Below are 24,890 nucleotides of genomic sequence, written 5' to 3'. Positions count from 1 at the left end.
CGATACTGATGATAGCAATAAAGATCTAGGGATTAGCACCTCCTCGCGTAACTTCTGCCACGATCTGTACGAATAGTCTATGGTTGACCGAATGTCTTCTCTAAGAATACGTTCATCTTCAAGATACCCAAGAGGAGGCCAATCCAAAAGTAGCACAAGCGATATGAGAGGGAGGCACGGAAACCTCGACACGAAGGCCCGTCCGCCGCTAGGAAGGGCTAGGGCCAAATTAGCCTTGTCCTAGTCCTTCCCAGACGACCCATAAGTCTAATGGGGATATGCCTGTCCGCATAATATCTTTCTTTTTTTTTTCTCTTTCCTTTTGAGACCACATGATGCCAATGAACTTGGGCTATAATAATTCCACAATTATAGTGGTGATAGAGTAACAGAACCAGGTAATATACTGTACCGTATACGATCCACCGAAAGCTATCGCGACCCAATTTCAGCTCCCGAGAGTTACGTTTCGGCCGATTACAACGCTAATGCAGGCAAGCTGCGCCATCATTTCGCCCTCTAAATGTATTAAGGGGGCTGTGATACAACTGTTTTTTGTGTTACCACCTTTGCCCCTTTGCGGTGCGGCACAAGGCTGAGCGAAGCAGCCAACTATTTGAACAATCACTCGCCTGCCTCCATATTCAGAAAGCAAATGGAGATTAGCAATTTAACAGCTTCAGCATGATGACCAAAAGCATCTGTGGGCTCCTCTGCCTGCAATTCTTATACATCGTGCGCGCAATGGGGGGGAAATACGCCCCATTGCAAGCTGACACCAATGCTGACAAAGACGCCACCATCGCCATTAGATGGGCTCTACACGAGGCTAGGGGGACGACATACTCGATGAACCAGACTCTGTTGACAAAGAGTTGGGCAAATGCTACTATATTTTCCATTGGAGCAAGGTAATCAAATTAACTCCGCTTGCTCCATAATGCAAAGTACACACCCTAATTCTGACGCTCTTATCCTAGCACGGAAACTTCTGCTGGGTCAAAAAACGGGACAATAGGCCTGCAATCTGGCCTGGAAATTGTCTGCAAAGCCTGCTATATAAATGGTTCTGTCGGTGGCTATTTGACAGTCGAGGATGGGTTCAATGTCACCACGGTCGTGGATAGCGCCGAGGCAGATATTGCGAATGTCACAGATTCTGCACTTTCTCAGCTAGAAGATTATGCGCGTGAAGCCGCCCGCGATATTCTCGAGGACGTCTCCCAGTTCCAATTGATCGATATCCCCGCTTGGCCGACATTGGATCATAACTTTGACCTAAATGAGGCAAACGGATTTCCGGGAGTACATGCACAGGTCGAGTTCGATAGCTTGGAGCTCTATCTGGACCTAGATCTTCAGCTGTCGGCCGGAGCTACCTACACACTAGACCTCTTCACTTCCGAGACCCCAGCCGGAATATCAATATCTAGTCTTGAGGCCGGTGCTATATTCCAGGTTTCGCTTGTTCTAATAGCCCAAGCGGAAATCGACATTAGCAGTGGAATCCACATAAAGCTGGAAGATGGCTTAACGCTGGCTCTGGAGTTGTTCAACAGCAATGTATCGAGTATCACCGTGTGAGTCATTCTCTATCACAAGCTGAGGCCCTAGGCGAGGTGGGCTTTTCTTCCCGGGTGAACAACACTAATTAACATGTCGTAGACCCGGTGGGCGGATGGAATTTCTTCCAGTAACCGTCCAAGGCCATGGAACCCTGCGGGCCCTCTTACAAGTCCAAACAAGTATTGGTTTCCAGATATCAAGCCCAAACTCGGTCTCCGTGTTCGAGTATCTCAGCTTTAGTGCAGGGATTGGAGGGGAAGTGTCCGCGTATGTGGCCGACTTCCTGTTGCAGATCGACGCTTCTACTAGCAATGATGCCCACTGCGGCTTTGAAGCGGTTGCAGAGTACACCCTTGCTGTGGGTGCTGCTGCGGGGGCGACAGTTGCTGTTGATACATACCAATGGGGCCCCACGCCGAACACCACCGTGCCAGTGTTCTACACAACGCTGGATAGTATTTGTGCCGGCTATAAGACATCTCCGGCGACCATAACACCCTCTGCCACCCTTGGACAGCGAAACGATCTCGTCACTACTACAGTATCTACCTCAACGACGTATACTATTGTTGACTGTTCATCAGAAGGACTCATCAACTGCCCTGTCCATCTCCAACGTACGACATCGGTGAAGAGCACTATGACGACTGTTCTCACAGTCGAATCGGGCATACACGCCACATACCCTGCAAGCACCTTCTCATCCTTGACCAGTGCTATCCCTTTTGGAAGTAATGCTCGCCGACTGGGTTCTACATCTGGAACACCGGTATCCTACGTTCCCCCCACTGCGACCGCCACTAATAACGCCCATCCTAATACCGATGATGACCACGACCACAACAACTCTCATTCCAACAACCACAAACTGATTATCGGCTTGAGTGTGGGACTTGGTTCCCCGGCCGTCGTAGCATTGGCAGCTGCCCTATGGTAGGTTTACCGTTTGATTAGGTTTCGCTCGACTCGAAGTCAAAACAACTGACCAATGTAGGTGGTTTCTATGTCGAAGTAATAAATACTCTGCAGTACCGCAACCTGATATGATAGCTCGTTCTTCTGCTCCGGATAAAGACGCAAAGCTACCACAAGCATTGGTGGCTGCTACTACTTGACGGCAAGGCGTGAAAGGACTCAGTACTTTGTTCGATAACCAAGTACATCTTCCTGTTTTTATGAATTCGGAATTGAAGGTTTCTTCTCCCCCTTAAGGATAGGACTTTCTAAAAATTTCGCAACGATTCAATAATACACTTATCTATGGCATCGCATGATCTTATCACCACAATAACTAGTCATTCCCAAGAAGTTCGATATGGTGGATACTAACCAGAATCAGGCAGAAGCAGCAGATTAGGATCTACATCCGCCGCTTTGCAAAGCAATAAGACTATACTGAAGCTAGTTGCGGAGCCTTAAGCGTTCGATGTAACTTGCCTATGGATCATTGATAGCATATGTATTTTGGTGTATCCTCCCATAAGTACTACCATTGTCAATGAGGTTTATCTTCCAAATTTTGCAGAAGTCATCCATCGAATGTACAAGTCGCTATTTGTGGTTGAGTAAGATCGATGCCCAATAGTAATCTTGGCTCTAACGGCCGGATGACCTGTTATGCAAAGAAATCAGCAGAATTACGCTGCGGAAGTCCCCGCATCGGATTGCAATATCCATTGCCATTATTATATGGTATGCTGAGCCACAGACGCAAGCTTCACCTAGCCCAGAACACGGTGGAAAATGCGGAAATCATTTCCCCGCTACAGACCTCTGGGCCCCGAGCTGTATCTTAGAGCAATCTATAGTCAAGATCTGGAGGCTTAAAGCTGAGTCCATTAGCGGTACGAAATATCACTAAAGTCAAGAGCAACATCGAACGTAAGAATGACCTCAAAGTGATTACGAACACAATGGGACCTTCAGATATGAGACGCCACAATCCCCATATAACCGTGTGTTACGGATGATCAGGGTACATAAGGGGGCTCTCCCCCTATGTTTATGCAACATCCTGGACAAGTGACTTGACAATCTACCATACTCGATTCATAATCGTCCTAACACCTCTATGCACTTTGATCACGAACCCTACAACTTCAACCCTATCCGCAAAATGTACTGTCTCCTAACCCTCCTCACCCCCACCTCTACCAGCTCTCCCCTTATTGGCATACCCTGCTAAAAGGTTTCTTCCGCTGCCGGACCCAAATTTGAAAATGCGTACGAGGCCCATCACAAAGCCATCTGTACCCATGGGGCAACCCGATCGTCGGCGGACAATACAACACACTTGTCAGCGAAGCTATCCCCATATCTTCTATTCAAGCCATCGCCACAAACCCTGCAGTCGACAGATAACGTATTGAAATCTTTCTGAGCATAACAGATGAATCAAAGAAGGCCGTGGAGCTACACTGTAGTGACTTGGCTACAGCGACAGACTGTTGCCAAGACACTGACGCATGTACTGAATATGCTGCTTGTGCAAAGGGGCAGATATTTACTGTGATTAAAAGTCATGCACTGGATGTCCGAGTGCTAATTAGTGATGATATATGTGAGAAAAAGCTGGGGTATCTTCAGAAGAACAAGTTTTGGCATAAGGGTTTGCCAGGTTATGTGGATGCTTTCTGGATAGTTTGTGAGACGTGGTAATAAACTTTAGAAGTATACAAAACGAACGTAGATCAAGGAGTAGAAGTAAGGCAAAGGAAGCAGGAAAAAGGAGAGACTTGGAGAACGGACAGAAACAGAAAGCAAGAGGGAATGGAACCGAGTAATGATAGCAAAGGGCATGGGAAATACAGCACAGCTTTATCTTTACTTATCGTTATTTTATTTATCCAATTGTTCTACGAATCATATTCGAATAATGGCAAGAATGAGTCCCAGTTAACCTAGAGTCTTTTCATTTCGCGATAAGCTCAAATTCTTGGGGGAAAAACATGAACATAAATTTCTATTACTTGCATATCTATAATACTGAGTTCTACATATATCAGAGCATAGCCTGCTAAAAATAGAACACACTAATCTATGATATCTATGGCCCACCAGATAATTAATTAGGATAATCAGGAGAATGCTCTTGTTACTAGTCATAGTTATTATTTATCTATACTAAATACAAGATAAACAATATTACTGGTCTAGATTTGTCGATTGCCCGAGCGCTGCCTTTACCGACGCTTTCTGCCTGACAAGTCCGCCTTACTAAGTGATAGTTAACTAGGAGGTGGCTGTAACATATAGCTACTTTTATAGTATTTAAGCAGCAACTCGGACCCCTTTTTGCTTTCTTATTATCTATCATGCTAACTTCCTTCAATGCCTTGGTATTTTTCCGTTAGACTGTCAGCAGCTACCAATTCTCCAAAGGCTGCTGGTAGATGTTGTTCCTAAAGTAGACTAGAATAGGTTAGGTAAGAAAGCATGAGAGACGGATATCTCACAGTGCAATGGGATAGTCGTCTCCCTTACGTGGCAGACTGGCCTGCCGCTTACAGTAAGAGACTAAGAGGCTTTACACTTACACCAATCAGCGGAAACCTGCAGAAACTCCAAGCAGAGCGGTCAGCTCGGCGGTGGGATTAGAACATGGCACAGGGTTTTCAGTCTACAGTCCTACTATCCTGGCATTCTCAACTGCCACTTCCTTCCAGTCAGCTCAGAAAAAGCAATGGCCAGAAACAGGAATATCCCACGGCGCGGGCGACTACAATGGAGTGCTCAGATTTATCAAGACCATGCAAGCCAGCCTGCAGCTCTGTTAGTCTACAAAGCAACCACGCCGGAACCCGAGGCGATATATCCAGCCTTCGCAATTCAGGTCTATACGACTGTTGCCCTCGATCAAGAGAATGATCCCATCGCTATATGCCGATACTTATCCCGTGAGATATCCACATTACCCGGGCCGTCATTTGAGATCTATTGTACCCCACAAAGCGATGTATTTGCCTGCGTGGAGCATCAGCGGCGTGAGATATTCCATCGCAAGGCCATCTCACCATCTCGAGATGATGGTCTCTTCCCTGGGATCGCAAAGGTTGCCCTCAGTAGAGAGGATCCGCAACTCCAGGGAGTTATATTTGTTATTATGTCCTACAGTTTCCGCGACTATCCGCATTATCCGGATGATGAAGCCGAAACCGGACCTTTGTTCGTCAATTTCGACCGCTATTTTCCGTACCAGGCTCGCGTTGACCTGCCTTCACCCAAGCCCGATGACGACGAGGGATGGGAGGAGAGAATTTGGCCGGAACGGGAGGAGCTTGTGGTTCGCAAGTGCCGAAATATCTACCATGTCCGTCGAGAATTGGCCTCCCTTCACATTCGAAGCCAACGTGATGATGTGGTTGAGGATTACGTGTACGATTACGGCCTGGGAGAGGATGAGGGCGACCCTAATAGGTCGGTTGAACCACCTAGGCCGGAGGTTATAGAGGCGTGGCAGCGCAGAGCTGAGTCACTGCCTGAGGAAATTGCTGTTGCCCAGCCATCCTCCGACAAAGCGGCTATTGTCCTGACATCAGGCACTGTGCCTATCCAGGAGCCAGGTCTCAGGTATATCATATACGTCACATTTGCTCACAGCAACGAAAATCCCTTGACGTTGGAGATGATTGGGCGGGCTTTCACCGCCGCGATCCTGGAAAGCCTGCCCGAAAGAAAGACAGTATACTTTGAATTTTGTTCCGCCCCCAACCAGTCACTAGGCGCGACTCTGTCGTTTCATCGCGAGTTAATGAATTCGCGACCCGAGGTGGGAGTGGCCCTTTCCCAGCCCGCTTTAGGACAAAGTGCCCGCAAGTTCCCACAAGAGGGGTACAACCGCGAAAACCCCGGGCACAGGGAACCCTACCAGACTTTCTTTGTGGTCCTCGACCGCCCGGACTTTCTCACTGGGCCAGGGGTGTTGTTTTTCTTGACCGATGGAGATGAGATTACCGATGAGGCGATGCGAACCGTCTACAAACTATATATGGAACGGGAGCACCCTGGCGATTATCACATATTTCGGGTTTGGCGCAGCGTGGGAATCCACGAGGCAGCACTAAGGCTCGCAATGATTTATTGATCTTGATCCGACAAGCTTCCTGTAGTCATCATTACACCATCTCTTGTGCTTCTTGATTCTGGATTTTGAGCCGTAACTTTTGATTAGTTTCGCACTTGGTGCCACGTCTGACAGGAAAAAAACGTAATAGTAACCACGACTATACAGCTTGATCTATACAAATTAAAACCCGGCGAACCTATGCGAACCGAAGCAGTGCGTCGTACTTAGGCCCCACTGATGTAGCACCAGCGTAGCGATTGGAAATAATCAACTGAGACCCACATTAGGAATATTAAAAGCCTAAGTAAAGTTATATATCACGTCCCAATAGTCTCGAACAACTTTACTTTGTCAAGATAGTCCGTCGCTTGGGTAAGTTGCCTCACACAGGTATCTTGACCTGCCCCAACCCGCGGGCCAGGCATGTAAGTGCATTTTCGTGTGTACAGTTACGTTAATCGACACCGTAGCAGCAGTATTTCAGCTGAACATCTGAAGCTACTCTTCTGCGCAATCAGGGTACGAAGACGTTGGAAACGATGTTCTCCATACATCCTTCTAGATACAAAAACATCATAATCTCGAGATCAGTGTAAGGCATCTCCAGTCTAAAATCATAAGAAATTAAAGGAGCTCGAGAAGGCTAACACTTATAAGCAGATCATATTCAGAGACTGCTGTTACATATTACAGCAAAGCGATGAGTTGCTGCATGCGAACTGCTAACAGTACAATTTCCAGGTCATCCTTCGTTTGTCCAGCGTTATCTACCAGCCAAAGCCTTCTTAGAGGAGGTTATTGATAATGTCCATGAGCTTCTGGTTGTCCTCAGTGCTGAGATTGATGTACTCGAGGCAAGCAGAGCCACATGGGCTGGGGGTTCCCTCCTCAGTAAAAAGGCTAGCGAGGTTCATGCATTCAGCCGCAACGTTCTCAATTCTTAGAGCTAGTAATGATCAGTAATTCCACTTTTAGTTTTCAGGGACGTAGGAGCATGTACAAGAAGTGGAGGTCTGAGTGACAGTCACGCTTCTGCCAATGTTGGCGTCATGGCACATTTGGATGTTGTAGTCAGGGACACCTGGCCAGGACTGGCGCTTGAATCGAGCCTCGCCGTTGACCTCAGCACGCTTGACGTTGCCGTTGAGACCAATCATGAGCAGATTACCTGCAAGAGGAGCAGCTAGGCCGGTGATAATGAGAGAAGCGATGGGAGGTGCGGGACAGGAAGGAAGAAGAGAAATGGCGGCAACGGATATGCCGGCGACTACGAACTTGTTGTACATGTTATGGTTGCTAGGTTATGGAAGTGAAAGGGAAGGTGGGGAAAATAGGGTAGAAATTGCAGCAGCTGATTCAAGGAGAGGATTGGTTTGGTTTCTCTGGATGTCAGAGAGTTGGGTATTGAGGACCTTTTATAATTTTGTTGTGCACCACATCACTAGACTTGGATGAAGAGATGCGTCATTTTCTGGAGACGGGAGTCAAATCCCTGCACGCTAACATGCATCCTTCTAACAGCTTCGAGGGGACGGTCCTCGCCCTTGTGTCAATGATTCTCTTGGTCGGCCTATCAAGAATTAGAGGTTAATGTCTGGTGATGTTACAATCAAGAAAAGAGGCCACAACCGACAGGGAAGATAATGAGAGCGGACCTACTTATTCCACATATTGGACCAATACTGAGTGGGATCACACCGAAGTGACCCCAAATGCGTTGGCTGCAACCATATCATGGGTGTTTGGGGGTAGCTGATGTTGAACAGACCAACCACGTTTTGCTCCCAGCTAGGCGTTGGGGCGGTTGATTATCCTAGGAATGACTGAGCCTGGATTTACCAGGTTGGTATATCCATCCTCTTGACGCCAAGCGATTAGGTCACACAATCTTTCAAGAGCAAGAGAGGAGAGCCGCTATAGCTAAAAAGTGCTCTGGCATCCAGTTTGCAGCGTCGGCTTTCCCCCGAATCTCCATTATGTCCTCTCGGGTCTACCACATTCTACACTATTGCCAACTACGGCTTCACCAAGTGACTTCAGATATGAAGCTAAGATGCATCTACTCCAAAGCACTACCAATCCTTAAGACATTAGGTGTCTCTCTCGTGGCCTGGAAGATTGTATGTGTTATTGCCGGCACTGCATATCCCCTCATGGTGGTCTTGTCAGAATCAATGGAGCCAAGCCTCCACTGAGGAGATCTCATATTTCTTTGGAATCAGCAGCACAGGGTATATACCGGTGATATTCCAATTGTGTGGTTCGATGCTCGTCCACTACCAATGGTACACCGAGCGATTCGGGTCATTGAACGAGAAGTAGATGGGGTTTTGTAATCAGAGTATGTCCTCCGCTCCCCCTTTTTGTCTGTGAAGATCCAAGGCATATTTATGAAAACCAGGTAACTTATCTTGACTAAAGGTGATAATAATGCTGTTGATGATACGGGGATTTATCCAGAAGGCCAGCAGTTTGTCTACCGCGAGGATATAGTGGGCTTGGTGTATGGCTATATTTCTTATGTTGGGTGGATGAGTCTGTGGCTTAAGAAAACCCTACTTATCCTGTGCATAGTCACGGTTACGTTGATTGTTATTGGCGTGGCGTCATAGGCACTTGTTTACTGGGTATTAATACTCTCTTTGTTCCCACTCTCACTATCTTAACTTGGATGTGAAATTTCAGGAAGGTAGAGCGAGGCAGGCTATTGTATCGGCTACAAGCTCAATAATTGTTTGATTGCCAGGAAAGTGCTATTTGTGGAGAATCCAGGGGTCAGTATATCTGGACTAATTAGGCTTTTTAGATTCCTAGCTATATCGCGCTATGGCCATCGGCGTGCGCTACTATCAAGGGGCCCAAGATCTGAAAGTGTTCAACTAATGTTCCCGCATGCCAAGCCGGCGTGGTAATGTATTGTGTCCATAGTAGATCCAGGTAGATGGACAGAACCCAATGTAAATATCACATCCCGTGACAAGTCATGAGAAGGTCTCCGTTCTTGGCGCGGCTCACTGTTTGTCTACCAACGTCGGTTCAGTTGCCTGGGCACACCATAATCCCTGTCGTATAATACCAATATCCCCAGTTTCCCGTCCTTTGCTCTGTTGGAGCCTGGGTAATAAGGCCATTTTGAAGCTAGATAAGATGACACTCCTCTACCCATCACAATGGGGTTTATGTGTTTAGTCCCCCCCAGCGAACCCTTCTACTGAACCCCAACCGATCCATTACCTCCTTCCCAGACCCGGTCAAACCCGATGGTGTCAACACCAACCACCCTCAAAAAGCCGATCGGCATTCGGCCGGAATATATTGCGTCCCGTCTCACTACCATCAGGATCAAGCAATACAGTAAGAGCTGTTCCGGGGGCGACTTCACCATCTCGACCTGTTAAAGTGAAGCTGGTTTCCCAATTAAACTATTCTCCGTCGACGGTGACTTTGGATTATTGAGTCAGCGACGGTATTTTCTTGATTTATCTGGCCTGCCCCTTTTTGAACTCCATCGTAAAAAGTCTGGCGTGACATGGTTTGTCCACCTACCTGGTGAAAACCACGATGCTGAGCCTACTGCCACCATCGCGACAAAATGGAGTGTTTTCAAGGACAAGTTCGACGTCCACATTAAGAACGCCGCTGCAGCCAGCGAGGACACTGTCTTGGAAGTCCGCGGACAGGATATATGGAAAGTAAACACGCATGTCTATAACAACGGGGTACTGGTGATGATAGCAGAGCTTAAGGACATGCTCTCGGTATATCTACCGGGAAAACGCCCCGAATGGGAGCTGACAGTTGCAGAAGGCTTCGACCTGTCGTTGGTAGGCTCATTCTATAAATACTTCCATATGATGACCCTAACAGCGTGCCCATAGGCCTCGATTATTGGCGTGCTCCTGGCCACCTTGCTTAAGTACAGCAGCATGCCATCGTCGTATTCTTCTAAGACTCACAACAGATGAAGCTATACCCTACAGACTGAGAAAGGCAAGACCCAGTGATCGCCAGTGACGTATATAGTTTATTGGGGTTATGATAGGTTCTTCGTCATCGGATACAATAGACAGAGCTGGTAAATGTACAGCCGGCCATCATTAGTGCTTCCTAAACGCCTATATTCCAGAATAGCATCTAGGATTCTCTCTCGTACCCGTTGTTGGGTAGAACCAACAGCTGAACGTCCTACTTGCGTTCGAAGTAATACTTTGACCACACAAATGTGATGTTTGAATATTATAGGTGTACAGACAGCACTTCTTGCAGCTTCGAGTAAATATGTATATTGCAGTCATTGATCGACTCGATAATAGAAAACGTTACAGTCAACCAAGTCCAACATGATCTCGAATGAAGACAGTAAATACTCATTCACTAGATACAGTGTTTATGTTTCATCGCCCCAAAAGGCTACGAGAGAGATGCAGAAAGTCGGAAATGCTCTTACCCATGCCAGACCTGCCACGGATGAGAATTAAGACAGCCCAGCAATGAAGGAGATGGGACCAGTACTGTGAATTTGCCAATGGATATTGTCAATTCTGCCCCGACCAATTCAATTTGATCATATGATTTAGGAATATCCATTCCACCGAATAAAACGTAACTACAATCATGCTTTAGCGGCAGGAAAGGTTTGAGCGATCACATTATTGCATACAGCAGCTCTGCAAATCTACTGTCAGGTGACAGCCAGAACTCATAAATGGACGAATGAAAAAAATGCCGCAATTCGGAATATGTAGACACTTTTAAACACTATCCCAAGGGAAGTCAATCGTCGACGTTGCACTCTGAAATAACATTCCAATAACTATACCTACAAATTCTTATAGTCCAGTCTCTATCCTTAAATTCCTACGTAGTGGGACTTTATACCCAATCTCGACTACTTTAATTTCCTATTGTCTGTGGCTTTCCTGTCGGCATATTATATGGCACATATAGGATGTTGGTCCCTTGATATTGAACATTGCGAGTTAGATGTTAAGACACATCCATCACACTCACCCCCTTCACCAAGGCTTCTTTCTTGCGCAAAGCTCCTGGACTCAATGGAATCTCTTCCTTGACAAGGCTGTGAACACTAGTGCCGTAAAAGCGGGGTGCCCCACCACCCGCTCCCTAGTATGCCGCGGTCCTCTTCCAGCGTCTCTCGTCATTATCTTTATTGAGTTCATTCTGACTGAGTCTCTTAGCCCCACGGCCCGTTTCATATTCATACCCGAAATTAGCCCAGCACGCTTAGCAGGTTGTGTTTGCGTTTTCCCTCCCTTGCCATACGTGAGACTTAGGCGGGTGCTTGCCATGTAAAGATGGAGTGCTCTAACAGTCTACTGTGGAGAAGCAGAGAATGCAGCGAAATCTGTATCATATTGGCTGCCTCGTTGCTACATGCGTGGAACAGATGGTTGGTGTGGAAGTACTCCTCAAGCGTACTGGTATGAACCGCTGCAGTCGGGGTTCTAAGCTTTGATGCTCCAAACTACCACCGATTTCCCCCTGGTTGAGCCCCTAGGTAATGTCTATTCGCAGGCCTGTGCGTCGGCCCCTCCACCAGACTGATTGTCCCAATCAGCTTACTGTCGGCGGCTTTTTGAAGAAGCGGGAAAAATATCTTGGAACCAGTCTCCGCGCACCAAATGATATTCTTGAGCTCGTGCTTGGACTAAGAGTGCCTGATACTAACTTTCTTTGTTCGCGCATTAGCCTTGGCGTGGGCCCGAGTTCTTGGATAACCTGGCTATAGTTCACTTGCCATATCTCTAATCAAATGGATTCTGTTCGGGCCTATGGAACCGGAATGCTTGCTGGTACCTCAGATACCTGCTACCTTGCCTTGCATGCAACAATCAGGAGTACCCGGTAGATGGGTGGGGCAATTCTCTGCACAGTGATCGAGCCATAAATGCTTCCACATTTTCCTTCTTCTGTGGTGTACGAGTTGGGGGTCGCAATAGCATATTTTATCATTAAGAACCCTATGAGGGAGATGTGAAACACGACTCATAGATGATATATTTCTCTTTTGTTTTCACTGACTTCATGACATGGTGGTAATTAATATGCAGCTGAACTACGGCATCAGGCCATAGCCAAGTGCGCTAACGCCAGGGTACCTGGCAAAGCGAAGAATCAGGGTATTAAAAACTTGTCCCAACACTATATTCATCCCTAGAAATGACCATTTGAGAGTGACGCGTCAGGGATTGGCGATTTGTCGCATTATGTCGCACCACAGGCCTTGGTTGGGGGAGGTACGTGTCTTTTTAACAGGTAATTTATAGTTAGGTACGAAAATCAACTTAGTGGACTGAGAAATTAAAGTCTTCCGTCTACATTCTACCGGTTGATCTCTTCCACCTGCGTCTTTCCGATCACCTCTCCAAGCATCCCATGATGCTTTTGATGTCCCTTATACCCCCAGCATTTTTCGCTTTCTCAAGCGCATCATTCTGGGTTGCCATCCACCTCCCCTACAGAGGTCGACTGTATGTCTCGCCACTGCTATACGGTAGCGCAATCATCTCACTGCATACGAGCCCTTACCTGACATGGCTCACTGGTATGAATGTGCTGTGGGCACTCTTCACCTGCATCTGGATCCAACATGCAGCAGCAGTCCTCTATTTTGACCAACTGAGGGTGCCCCGGACATCATCCTCGTGGCTCGCGACATACAAATTCTGGAACGATCCGCAACGTCGCATGAGCCCTGGGCTCCCACCACGAAACAAGCGCGCCATTACATTTCCCGGTCGAGCAAGTTTCACATTCTACAAAATCACCAGAATAATCCTCTGCTGGGCTTTTCAGTTTATTATTATCGGACCACTTGTTCCCTTGCATTTCAATTTTACCGCTCAAGACTTCGCCCCCTCCCGTAAGGTCTTCTTCCGCCGACTTCTACCTCATCCATATAATCATCCCCCTATTACCTTCCGCGAGGTAGAAATCCGCCTATTTCTCTCCGTCTACTGGATCTGGATTGCTTACCTCATGCTCGATCTCTGCAACACTCTTCTCTCTATCCTTTTCACTGTCATACTCCGCCTCGACGATCCCAATGAATGGCAACCACTCTTTGGCAGCCCCCTTGAAGCATACAGCATCAGCCGCTTCTGGACGAAGTTCTGGCATGGCCTCACATTCTCCTCCTGCGCTTCCTCTGGAACACAGGTCACCCGCCATCTCATCGGCATTACACCTGGATGCCGAAGCGAGAAAGTCTCCTGGCCTTCTGGACGTTCTTGCTCTCCGGATTGTGCCATGCGATTGCCGACTGGCAGTCGGGCGAGCCATGTCATCCGCACCACGATATGCTCTTCTTCGTAGCCAATTTCATGGCTAGTGCTTTGGAGGTGCTTGTAGTGCGCAGGTTGAGGTGCGTGAAGAGATATAATGGGGGTGACGAAATTGATATTTCGTTAATACTCTCAAACAAGATCACCGTGGCGGTGGGATATATTTGGGTTCTGGGGTTCTTTTTCTGGATCACTCCCAAGTGGCCGTATCCGAAAATGCATGCAGTTTTGACGCAAGTTCAGGGACACTAAGGTTGGCAGTAGTCAGTAGTATTATTTCTGAATGGGTTTTGGTCATCAATAAGTCAGGTGATTCTGCTGATCCCTGCCGTCACCAGGACAAATTTACAAAGTTGATGGAACGAAGAAGAAATTACCAAGATTCCCAAGCCGTCCCGCCATCCCGTACTGCCTTCCCTACTACTTAGTTAAATAACTAGTGAGGAAATGATATTGGTTACTCATTTTTTTTTTGGCTGAGCCTTCGGGCACCCGGGCACCTCTGAATATTGAAGTATCTTGTTCCACAGAGGAGGGGTGTCACATGATTGCAAATCAAGTGAGACTACGCCCCACCAGTCACCTGCCCTGAATTCTAGTTCATAACATAATAAATTCACGGAATACCCACATAAGCTAACATCAGAAAAGCTCCTATTTACTACATTCTTCATACAACAAGTCGGCCACTGTAAGTCCTCCCATCTAACTTGAACGTGAGGATAAACACAGCCCATCCACTAGAGACAATGTTCTTTTTTAACTTATGCTATATTATCAGTGTAATCGGCATTGCTTTTACTTTACTACCTACGCGGGCTTTTTTCGGTGGCCAATCAGGAAGACGAATATTCAAGAGTATTCTAAAGACGCTACCATGCTGGACTGGCTCCGCAAACTCTTCGGCACCAACAACACTGCCGTCGACTCGAGATACCAACAGCGTCGAAGTCGGAAGCGAAGCAAACAGATGCGTGCTCGTGAACAAGAACTACGCAGACAGAACCAGAGGCAGGAATTGAAGGGGGGAAAGCGAAGAACACTGTTCTTTTGGGGGTCACCAGGTGTTACTACCCCTGTGTATCAGACAAGGGCGTTTCAGTAATTGGAGATGTTTACTCTAGTATATGTAAGACATTAAGTTAGCATTTTGATGGGGAAATTGAGAATAAGATTCAAAAATGAAAGGGAATGTTCAAAACAACTATTACAGCTAAGGATAAGTTAAGTCACAATTTGTGCCAGCATAGGCCAATCTGTTGCAGGATAACTGCATGCCTTTACCATCAACTCCCGGATATTATGATTTCTCATGTGCCCATAATTGACTGCAGCAAGCTTTCACTATCTGGCTCTGCTAATCCATCATAATCAGTCGGTAGCATCTGTGAAGCAAAGGCCAGAAACACTCCTTTCCCGTCGTCCCCGAACTTGAACAGTAGGGCCCCATCTGAGTAGATACCATTGTCATACTTCGGATGACTGCCTTGGTTCATATGAATGTTATGGATTCCCGATCCGTAAGACGAGCCAAATATATAGACAGTCGTGGTCTCTTTCTCTTTCTTGGCCTTCTCGAGGAGGGGAACTAGCTTCTCTCTTAGGTCATTGTTGGGCCCTTCCTTATCATACTCCAAGACCTCGCCTTCCAGAATGTTCACCCCAGACCCTCAGTACGCTGATAGTCGAGACCCTGTAGATCGAGGTGGCGCAGCCTCTGGTGTCTATAGTGTAAGTGATGATGGCGATGCCTATCTAGGTTCCCATCCGTGTCAAAATCCTGAAGTAGGTAAAAGCCTGGCTTGAGGTCCTTAAGTTTGTCGGTGACTGCAGAAGGCAAGTCATTTGACAACTTGTACACCAGACGAGACTCTCGACCGCTGGACTCGACGTTAATAGCAGCCTCTCGCGTTCCCGAAGAGTCGTCGATGAATTGAAGATAAATGTGTGACGTGCGCACGTTAGGTGGTTCGGCATAAATGTCGACTGCCTTACAAACCCAGACGCCGTAGTGGGGAACAGGCATGTTGTTCAAGTCAAGAAATTATTAGACGAAGTACTAGAATGCAGTACTAGTCAGATATGTTAAGCAGCTACTAGCAAGTATACACATTACTACTAGTAGTACTGAGTCATTAGAACTGCTTTTGACTTACATGCGCTCCTATTTATCTTTCCGCTGGAGTACTAGGCATCGATGGATATTTGAACAGGAGAAAATATCAATTGGCAAAGTCGCTAAAGAAAACGCTCTCAAGCATGTCGTACAATCAGCATCTCCGTCAGAGAATGTTTCTTGGCCTTCGTATTCATCTCAATCCCGGGGCAGAACATGTGGTATAGACTTGTCCAGACCGACCAGCCTAGCGACAAATAAATTTTGCAGGACCCGAGGCCACTATGTCGACCGGGCGAGATGCAACTCTCGGATCCGGCGCGGTGAGCGGGGTCCAGATCCATCCCGCTAATTTAAGCTTTACGGCGCTAGTCTCGACTTAGCATGGGATTCACCCAGGCTAGTATTATGTGACAGTACTGATGAATAGTATCTGGTATCGCCAGGATTCACATACACATTGGTGCAGCGATGCTCGTGTTCTACTTTGGGACCGCCATGCAGAAGGCAATATTTTGAGACACACCTTGATCACCCGCCATACCATTGTCACGCTGCCGGAGCAGTTACCCTATCACACCTACTCTGGTACTCTGGGTACTTCCGTTCGCGTCAGCCATAGTAGGTAGAAAAGCTTTTCTGAGACTTGTGCGCGTATACCCTCTTTACGGCTGTCAGCGGCCCGGGTCGAGACTTGAAGGCTATTTCTGGGGCTAATGAACGATTGCTAACGCGCCTACTGCATATTAGCCATGGCATATTATCCCTTTACCTTCCTAAAAGAAAGTGAATGATTGGCTAGTGAACTCAAGGCATACACTGGTTCTGCGCCCAGTAAATTAGTAACTACAGCCAACAATACAGATATTCTCCTATTACACTTTAAACTGGTCATTCGCCACACTTCAGCTTCATATATAAATCCAGTACTTTACCTGTCTCTATTATTACCAGCGCTCCTATACCCTGTTTGCAATCACCGCTTTATCTAATCTAAATCATCCCACAAAGCTACTTCACAATAAGCTTTTCCACCAATCAGGAAACCTACTATAAAACAAGATGCCTGACTACGAAGTCCAGCTCATTCTAGAACTAGTAGAAGTCCTCAAGCCAAATATTAAATTGTAAAAGAATGTCCTATCTATTGCCAATATAGAACTAAATTCTACTATAATAAATAATCGGCCATTTACCCACCGTGAGCCAGTTCCCATGTCAACCATAAAGAGCGGCGCAGTAAGATACTCTCTCACTAGTGCTCGTAGATGGATTGTAAGTCCGGCCGACTTTTCCACCTCATCAGTGGAAGTCTGGGCCATTAGTTGATTCTGAGTTCGGTACGGTCTGGAGACGTGATGGGGTTTATGGGTACGAGGTCAGAAGGTCTGCGAACCTTCAGAATTAGAGTTTCTTGATCTGTCCGCAAGTTGCATGGAATTTTAGGTACTTTATTTCACTCCACTCGGCAGACCTGGCTATTTGTGGTCTATCCGTCACCGAAACGGATCAGGCCCGGCTATTCACTACTCGACTACATCATCACTCTAAATAAAATCTGACTGCTAGTGGCTCCACCCACTAACATAAATAACGGCCTTACCCCTGGCCTCATAGTAATACTTAATCAACTCAATTATCATAATATTATCCTACCTATTATCCTCAGACCAGCCTTATTGTAGAGCGATCTGGATGGTACTGGATTGATTCCAAACTCAAAACTATATTAAAACTTTATTCCATCATGAAGGACGCAGGATGATATTTGCGCTACCAAGATTTGCGACCCGAACGTAAAACATAACGTAGTCAGTTGTCCAGACACTGTTATATTGTCTACAGTCTGGAAAGATCTCAGGGTGATACATATGATCTAATCATGACGCCGTGCTAATTTATTATAACACGGGACTGAGCTGTCCCTTCAAATAGGGACTTAAGCCCACGGAAATGGAACGTATATCTGCGTCGAGTAATCTCGGTTCGTATGGGGCTCCTTAATACCGTGGTCAAGCCTCGCGGTGAAAGTTAATTCTGACGGCGTCACTATTTGAGGAACAGTGTGATCTTCTAGGTGGTGTTTATTTAGAAAATGTATCCCATGGAACGGACTAGTAAATCATTAAGCGCAATGATGTCTAAGGGATTCGGTCCGATGAATTGGAGCAGCGGCTACTTAGAAATCCACATGTGAAATCCATTTCAAGTATATCATGACTTATGGTCTAGGTTGCAGAGCCTCCCGGGCGATCCAAGCGCAAGCCATAACCGCGCAGAATTGATTCCATATGATCAACATAATTTGGGTCATATTTTCTGTATCAGAATACCTACAATTGCCAAGACATGTGTTAGTAAGGATATCCTCATAGAATACAATAACGGACGACTTTCTCTAAAGATCTTTGACGTAACCACTAAAAGCTACAATAGACTTAGACATTTGATTGGTACATACAAACTGGCTGCCCATTGCTTTAGTGAGGCTTTTGACGGCCTGCCTGGTCATGTAACTCATCTACTCTGTTTTGAATGGTAGCGGCTACATCCACATGTCTGTTTGTTTCTGCCAACCTGAGTGGAGTCTCCCCATCCACAGTCCTAGCTGTGAGGTCTGCCCCGGCTGCGATTAGCTCTTTGGCAATCTCATTGTATCCACCATAGGCCGCCATGTGCAGCGCCGTCCAGCGCCATCTGTCAGAAGCATTGACATTCGCGCGGCGATTAATCAGAGTCTTGACACGTTTCAAGTCTCCTTCGTCCGCCGCCACGATTAGGCGTTCATCTGAGACAATACGTAACGCACGAAGGCCGATGGTGACGATTGGTGAAGTCTTCTTGCTGTCGATATGAGGGGCTCTCTGACGCAGCTCGTTCATGTTTTTATCCATATCCTTAGACCTGCGCACCAAGCTTTCTTCGATCTGCTTCATCAACGCACGCTCGTCCTGGGAGGGTTCGGGGAGCTCGATGTCATAATCACCAGTTTTCTGCGCGCGACGGACAACAGCATGGATGAAATCCCAGTGGTCATCGACCACTGTGGGTGGTATACCCACATATCTTTGAAGCTCCTCCTTGAAATCTTGCCATCGCTGATGCTTCGAGGGCATGTCCGTTGGAACCAGATTCATCACCGAATCCTCGTGTAGTCCATCCCGGACTTCTCGTAGATATTTCACTATCTGTTTCTCGAGAGCTTTATCGCAGGTCCTGCAACAAACACTCGTCATTATCTCTTCTGAATTCTCGATTCCAGACTTATTTGTTTTTCACTTACATAGACATCTTCTTTTCCAGAAGGCGCAATGCGGTTGTTGTGCCGACGATCCGAGTATGGGCCTCGCCAGTGTTCGGCAACACATCTTTGAGATACGCCCATCTCAGGCGGGAGCTAAATGTCATTCTCTCGTAGTTTTTCAGCTCCTCATCAATGCACCGGAGAGCTCCGTGTACAGTGTTCAGCTTCTCTCTTAGAGAGTCCATGCCGGTGTGGCTCAAGCCTGAAGCGTCCTGGCTGAGGTCTTCCCGTATGTCCCTGAGAGTCATATAAAGAGTGGACATATCATCCGACATGCTCTGAAAATCCGCCGCGGACATTTTACATGAGCGATAGACGTTCAGCGCAAGCTCAGCCACAAGGCCACAGTCAGCAACAGTGGCGTCCAGCCGAATTTGAGATCTCGAACTCATAGTAGCTGCGTGGATGTATTGAGTGTTTCAAAATGTGATCAAGATAAGTGGAGTTGGTCGGGAGCCGGGAAAATGGTCGTTGGGTTCGGTGTGTTATAAATCGATCAAGAGTTGTTGATGGAGTGTTGCTGAAATCTTCGTGAGCCAAGGGTCTCACCACTACGACCCGTGTTTGAACCAGTCAGTGTGCTATTCTATCAGAGCCAGGCGGTGTCATGTGGACATGACCCGGATTATTGATTGCCAGGCGTGAACGGTAACGCTTGCTTGTTCCGATCTTGTTGTTTTCTCGTGTCCATCTCTGGCGTGTTATTTCGATCCACGGATAAAGTCTCGTACTGCATGGCCATCAACCTCACCGGGTTTGTATCTCTTAGTTTCAGGACCCATGGTCCCTAGGTATGGGCTGATACAGGCCTTGTACGTTAAGATAGCCGTCTGTCCAAGGTATATCATCAGATCATCGCTGAGTTTCGGAAGCCTGTCGTCGATAGTGTCTTAGCTTTGACTTTCAGTCCACCTCAATATTACATCCCACGATGGACAGAAAACTTGTTAACACGCGTAAGCACATGGACGATCCTCTGACCATTCTTGATGGGATGAAGGATGATATCTGCCATGGAAATGAAGACAGCTTTCGGGAAGCCTTTCTTACCCTGGCACGCCTTGGTGTCGACCGCCGTGAACTAGTGGAAGAACACTATCTCCTACATAAAGCAGCTGAGAAAGACTCTTTATCTATTCTCAACCTCCTTCTCTCTCTCAGGCCAGACGTGAACAGCAGAGACCACGAAGGCAAGACGGCGCTTCATAGCGCCGCTAACTCGAGAGCTGAAAATGCACCTATGATCGTTGCAGCTCTGGTCCGCGTCGGCGCCGATGTTAATTTGAGGGATGGAAGGCAGAGACCACCCCTCCATCTGGCCTTGTCTATTGGAGCAGCACAAAATGCCATTACTCTCATTGACGCCGGTGCGGAAGTCAATGCAATAGTCCCGACATTCGGTGCACCAATACACCTAGTGCTGAATTTCTTTCAGGAGTTTCGCACCTCTAAAGATGCTGGGGAAGTGATTTTCAAGCTTCTAGCGGCTGGAGCAGACCCCAACGCTAGAGACAACCATGACAGGACCCCTCTCCACATGGTACACAAAGGCGAGTTGCAAATCGTCACTCGTCTCCTTGAAGCTGGAGGAGATCCCAACGCCAAAGACTGGGAGGGGAATACCCCCCTTCATAACGCCGCTAACAACAGGGACAAAAAGTTAGCTGAATGTTTTTATAACGCTGGGGCAAATCCAACCGCCGTTAATCGTTTCGGAATGACGCCAGAAACAATTGCAGCGTCCGGAAGGTGGGATAGAATTCATAGTTTGGTTAAATCGCCAAGGACCATGCCCAAGCCGAGACCCTTGTTTGTCTATCAACCCGCTCGACCTTTTGAACCGCATGCGGAACGTAGGGAAGTTTGCAAAAAACTCCGAAGCTCAATCTGGTATCTTGGGATGCAGACAACCTCCAATGAAACATCCAAAGAATCCGTGCATGACGATCCTCATGAATCGCATCTCGATTCCTATCAGCTAGCAGAGGGGGCTATGGAAGATCTGACACCATGGCAAGTGACGCGCCCGCTGACCAGGACATACTTGCCTACAGTTTATGATATGTTATACGGCGATGCCCTTGGGAAAGCGTCCCTGGATATGTCTAGTGGTGGTTTCAGGTGGTTTCACCTGCCATACACGATCGTACGTTATTCCCCGCATCACTGCTCGGGACTGCTAACATTTGATTAGAGGCTGTGGGTAGATGTAAGGGTCCCAGGCACGTGAAAAGCTCGAGTGGAAGTTTAACCTCGATTTAGCACTTAATCGACGCTATTCGTAAATCCGATTCACAGATGAACCCAAGCGGCACGAGTATGTCTGACAGCGCCGATATAAAGCGGTTTATCCTCGAAACTTTCAACGAGACCGGGCTGGTCGCACGCCATAGGCAGCCTGGATTCGTGGTAAGACCCTCTCCGCAATGTGAAACGTTGCGCAGCCATAACATATTTGGGGAATAACACTTGGACAAAAAGTTCGAAAATTGTAGCCGAGAAAAACAGAAACTCCGCCGAGCCTCATCAGTTGTCAGTGAGCTCATCGACCCCGCAGAGAACCAGATAGGCCAAAGAGCTTCTTTAGTTGTAAGTCAGCACATCGTCTCAGCAAATGGAATTCAGTATGCTGACGACATAGCTCCCCTTGGTTGATGTGGACTATAGCGTTGATGAGAAGAAACGCTTGGAAGATGAGGAGGTTGGAGGCCCCAAAGATGGTTGTGATAATCACCGAAAACATATCCACGCAATGAAAGACTTGGGGAGCAGCTACAAAGACTGCAAGCCACACTTCCCCCGTACACTGGACGAGTCAAACTATGACTTCCTGGAGCCTGATGATTTGAAAAGCCGAGACCAAAACCAAGTTCTCACAGCGTTTCTGATCGGCCGGAAGGCCATTGCGGAATCGGGTGCATCAACATCGGGACTAAAGCCATGCAACATCAGACAGGGTTCGACGCCCTCAGAAATCGTGATACCCGAAGGCAATGAAGGCGTGGTGGAAGGTTCGCGATGCCAACTGATGCAAAACTCAGAACCAGGAATGCCTTCAGCCAGGACTGACTTGGAGGATGATCCGATCCGCCTACAAATGCTGATGGTTTCCCAGCTCTGGCTTTGGAAAATTGACCACTGTTTGTTGCGTTCAATCGTTGTTGCTTCATACCAGAATATGCTGACATCTTTCCCAGGTACAATCATTTCAGCATTCCCAGAAAGATGGGATTCACGGTACGGCCAGTCCATGTTTGATAAAGTCCGAAGCGAAATTCAGTCCGCTGCAACGGTAGACGATCTTATTTTCAAGATAGCGTGTAGTTGCATTAAGTACATTGAAGACTCATGGTATGTGTCCGAAGGCAAGGGTTACACAACCTTCGACGCATTTGATCATGCGATTGCAGATGTGGTATGTACTGGTCAATAAGGTCCAACCAAACCATTACTAACGTAATACAGTCCAACGAAGTCAGCAAATGCTACGAGAGATTTGAGAAGTCCGTGCGCTCATCAAACAAGCACATCCAGCTTGAAGTTCAGAAAGGCGCCGGCCTACTAAAGAAAATCAGCGACGTTATGGATGAGATCGGCATCATCAAGAGAGCGTTAAACGACCAGGCGGCTGCGATGAACAGTATCCAACAATGGAGACCCAGGGTGAATGTATCGGATAACTACGTCCACTATCCACTGGAACGATTTACAAGGCTGGAACAGAACGCGCGCAGCGTTCGAGACTCGGTTCGTCACTTGCTAATATAGCCATGCTCTAACTGACATTGCGCCCAGCTAATTACCCTTCTTGACATCTGGCAGAGGGAATCTATGATCGACGAGGCGCAAGAGGAATCGAGGCAGTCTCGCGTTATATTCGTCTTCACGACTATCACAGTCTGTTTTGTATGTCCGGCACCGCGTAATCAGTTCCGGGTACATTTGGTTCGGATTTAATGATTCTAATGTGATTAGCTTCCCTTGTCTTTTATTGGACAGCTACTAGCTCTTCCCATTCGAGGCTTCGAAAATGGCGACAAATATAATCCCGGCTGGGTCTTCGAGGTTGAAGGTATCCCGCCATCCTGTCAATCTATGAACTGACGAGAAGCCATGCTAATGGTTACTGCGCTAGTGATTACCATGGTGACCACCCTTATTCTCCTAATCCCCCTCTTCTGGATGTGCTTTGGACTACCAGAAATCGTCAAGAAGATATGGAAATGTTTTTCACCCTCCACCTCGCGTTCAGAATCTTCTGAGAATAAGGCGTCAGGCCCTAACGATAGGGGAAACAATCGCGAGTCTCAACAGAGTCGTGTCGCGCTTTCTTCCTTGCTACGCTCACGCCTCTGTGATAGACGGCAAAGCGAGACCCAACGGGACCCCGAAAACGGCCCAGGCAGAGTTGGACGTGAGAGGTCTTCGATAAGATAGTCTTCAAGATGCCAGTTTCCCCATGTTCCTCAGTAGTAAAGCAGTCCATCATACGATATCAGGTTGCACTTCCTACAGGTCTTTCTCTGGTTTGATAGTTTGATTCCATACCTGGTTATTTTCCTGCGACGTACCTTTGTGATGTACCATCGCATGAGGCAGTCCAAACGGTATCCCTCCTGAAGAGGACACCAAACGCTGCGTGCCATGGTGTTCTTCACGCAGAGCATTCCCAAGGGACTATCTACTTATATTGGAGCTAATCCTATTTCTTGGTTTAAAAAACGGCTCCGTTCACCACAACACTGTTCCGTCTCGAAGATTGCCTAGCCAAATAAGCTTCCTAGAAGACCACTCCAACGCTGTTAAGATAGCCATTATCTGTGACGCCTCTTACTTACCAAATACTTCATTTATCATGGATCCGCATAAATTGAGCTATCAGCTGTTGCATTGACCCACAAGCAAGGGGATATCTTATACTCCGGTTGACCCCGGTAATTTTGTTAGTATGGTGGGGAGGTGCAGGGGGTTGAATCCTTCCAATTCTGCTATTTCTAATCATGATTATTAATGATTATTAATACTTTATATGGCTATCTTCCGCGTTGATCACTGCCTGGCATCTTGCAGGCATTCTAGTAGGGAAATCCTCACAACGGGACAACGGTCAAATGAAGTTAGATCAGGTTATAAGTAGTATCATTCAATAGAGCCCTTTACAAGAAATATAATAATATAATTTTTTATTTCTTTAAATTAATTATTCTATAGTATTATAAATATTTAAAAATAGAAATATTCTCTTTTAAATATAATTAGCACATGTAACGGAAATGTGATAGGATCTACTTGTCAGGGTAGAAAGCCTGTCGACTAGGTAAGGAATCAACCACTAAACATCATATATTTGTTTGATAATGACAAAGGTAGCCTATATCCACGAAATAGACTGATCCTTGAGGGATCAGTAGCTCATTACAGAGGAATCAGTACCTTATAGATGCCGGAGAGGTATAGAACCACTATCGATAACCTCACGACTCTCACAACCACTATAATACGTCATCCCGATGACTTTTATCCCGATAGCTAGGT

The 24,890-nt window shown here is 46.9% G+C and overlaps 9 protein-coding genes across 9 annotated transcripts; 6 read left to right on the top strand and 3 right to left on the bottom strand.

The window, feature by feature from the left end:
* Nucleotides 1-595: 595 nt before the first annotated feature.
* BO88DRAFT_484172 (uncharacterized protein) lies at nucleotides 596-2,503 on the top strand (the record flags this gene model as incomplete). Its single annotated transcript, XM_025712269.1, has 3 exons — nucleotides 596-911; nucleotides 981-1,580; nucleotides 1,666-2,503. Exons 1-3 carry the CDS (start codon nucleotides 685-687, stop codon nucleotides 2,501-2,503), a joined length of 1,665 nt encoding a protein of 554 aa, XP_025566982.1. The 5' UTR covers nucleotides 596-684.
* A 2,498-nt stretch (nucleotides 2,504-5,001) lies between these two features.
* BO88DRAFT_431676 (uncharacterized protein) lies at nucleotides 5,002-6,675 on the top strand (the record flags this gene model as incomplete). Its single annotated transcript, XM_025709314.1, has 2 exons — nucleotides 5,002-5,074; nucleotides 5,112-6,675. The coding sequence occupies 2 exons, from the start codon at nucleotides 5,002-5,004 to the stop codon at nucleotides 6,647-6,649; spliced, it is 1,611 nt and encodes a 536-aa protein (XP_025566981.1). The 3' UTR covers nucleotides 6,650-6,675.
* A 741-nt stretch (nucleotides 6,676-7,416) lies between these two features.
* BO88DRAFT_329936 (uncharacterized protein) lies at nucleotides 7,417-7,917 on the bottom strand (the record flags this gene model as incomplete). Its single annotated transcript, XM_025702617.1, has 2 exons — nucleotides 7,417-7,577; nucleotides 7,632-7,917. The coding sequence occupies 2 exons, from the start codon at nucleotides 7,915-7,917 to the stop codon at nucleotides 7,417-7,419; spliced, it is 447 nt and encodes a 148-aa protein (XP_025566980.1).
* Nucleotides 7,918-9,891: 1,974 nt separating this feature from the next.
* On the top strand, nucleotides 9,892-10,687 carry BO88DRAFT_379363 (uncharacterized protein; the record flags this gene model as incomplete). The annotated part of the gene is given in 3 exon segments (XM_025704482.1): nucleotides 9,892-10,024; nucleotides 10,037-10,455; nucleotides 10,510-10,687. 3 exon segments carry the CDS (start codon nucleotides 9,892-9,894, stop codon nucleotides 10,594-10,596), a joined length of 639 nt encoding a protein of 212 aa, XP_025566979.1. The 3' UTR covers nucleotides 10,597-10,687.
* Nucleotides 10,688-13,027: 2,340 nt separating this feature from the next.
* BO88DRAFT_467368 (wax synthase family protein) lies at nucleotides 13,028-14,187 on the top strand (the record flags this gene model as incomplete). Its single annotated transcript, XM_025711519.1, has 2 exons — nucleotides 13,028-13,858; nucleotides 13,921-14,187. The coding sequence occupies 2 exons, from the start codon at nucleotides 13,028-13,030 to the stop codon at nucleotides 14,185-14,187; spliced, it is 1,098 nt and encodes a 365-aa protein (XP_025566978.1).
* A 416-nt stretch (nucleotides 14,188-14,603) lies between these two features.
* On the top strand, nucleotides 14,604-15,089 carry BO88DRAFT_400858 (uncharacterized protein). The gene is made up of 2 exons (XM_025705703.1): nucleotides 14,604-14,651; nucleotides 14,717-15,089. The coding sequence occupies exon 2, from the start codon at nucleotides 14,813-14,815 to the stop codon at nucleotides 15,038-15,040; it is 228 nt and encodes a 75-aa protein (XP_025566977.1). The 5' UTR covers nucleotides 14,604-14,651; nucleotides 14,717-14,812; the 3' UTR covers nucleotides 15,041-15,089.
* A 54-nt stretch (nucleotides 15,090-15,143) lies between these two features.
* On the bottom strand, nucleotides 15,144-15,961 carry BO88DRAFT_467366 (YukJ family protein; the record flags this gene model as incomplete). Its single annotated transcript, XM_025711518.1, has 2 exons — nucleotides 15,144-15,580; nucleotides 15,604-15,961. The coding sequence occupies 2 exons, from the start codon at nucleotides 15,959-15,961 to the stop codon at nucleotides 15,246-15,248; spliced, it is 693 nt and encodes a 230-aa protein (XP_025566976.1). The 3' UTR covers nucleotides 15,144-15,245.
* Nucleotides 15,962-18,531: 2,570 nt separating this feature from the next.
* On the bottom strand, nucleotides 18,532-19,747 carry BO88DRAFT_410609 (ankyrin repeat domain-containing protein; the record flags this gene model as incomplete). Its single annotated transcript, XM_025708009.1, has 2 exons — nucleotides 18,532-19,267; nucleotides 19,335-19,747. 2 exons carry the CDS (start codon nucleotides 19,745-19,747, stop codon nucleotides 18,532-18,534), a joined length of 1,149 nt encoding a protein of 382 aa, XP_025566975.1.
* A 539-nt stretch (nucleotides 19,748-20,286) lies between these two features.
* On the top strand, nucleotides 20,287-23,792 carry BO88DRAFT_449065 (uncharacterized protein; the record flags this gene model as incomplete). Its single annotated transcript, XM_025710465.1, has 10 exons — nucleotides 20,287-21,501; nucleotides 21,550-21,564; nucleotides 21,618-21,764; nucleotides 21,837-21,944; nucleotides 21,997-22,495; nucleotides 22,553-22,770; nucleotides 22,821-23,102; nucleotides 23,151-23,261; nucleotides 23,331-23,427; nucleotides 23,491-23,792. 10 exons carry the CDS (start codon nucleotides 20,287-20,289, stop codon nucleotides 23,790-23,792), a joined length of 2,994 nt encoding a protein of 997 aa, XP_025566974.1.
* Between the last annotated feature and the right edge of the window lie 1,098 nt (nucleotides 23,793-24,890).

The sequence above is a fragment of the Aspergillus vadensis genome (assembly GCF_003184925.1).
Source record: "Aspergillus vadensis CBS 113365 unplaced genomic scaffold BO88scaffold_2, whole genome shotgun sequence".
In the NCBI taxonomy this organism is placed as follows: domain Eukaryota; kingdom Fungi; phylum Ascomycota; class Eurotiomycetes; order Eurotiales; family Aspergillaceae; genus Aspergillus; species Aspergillus vadensis.
The sequence above is the reverse complement of the archived record's forward strand: the minus strand, read 5'-3'. Positions and strand labels throughout refer to the sequence as shown.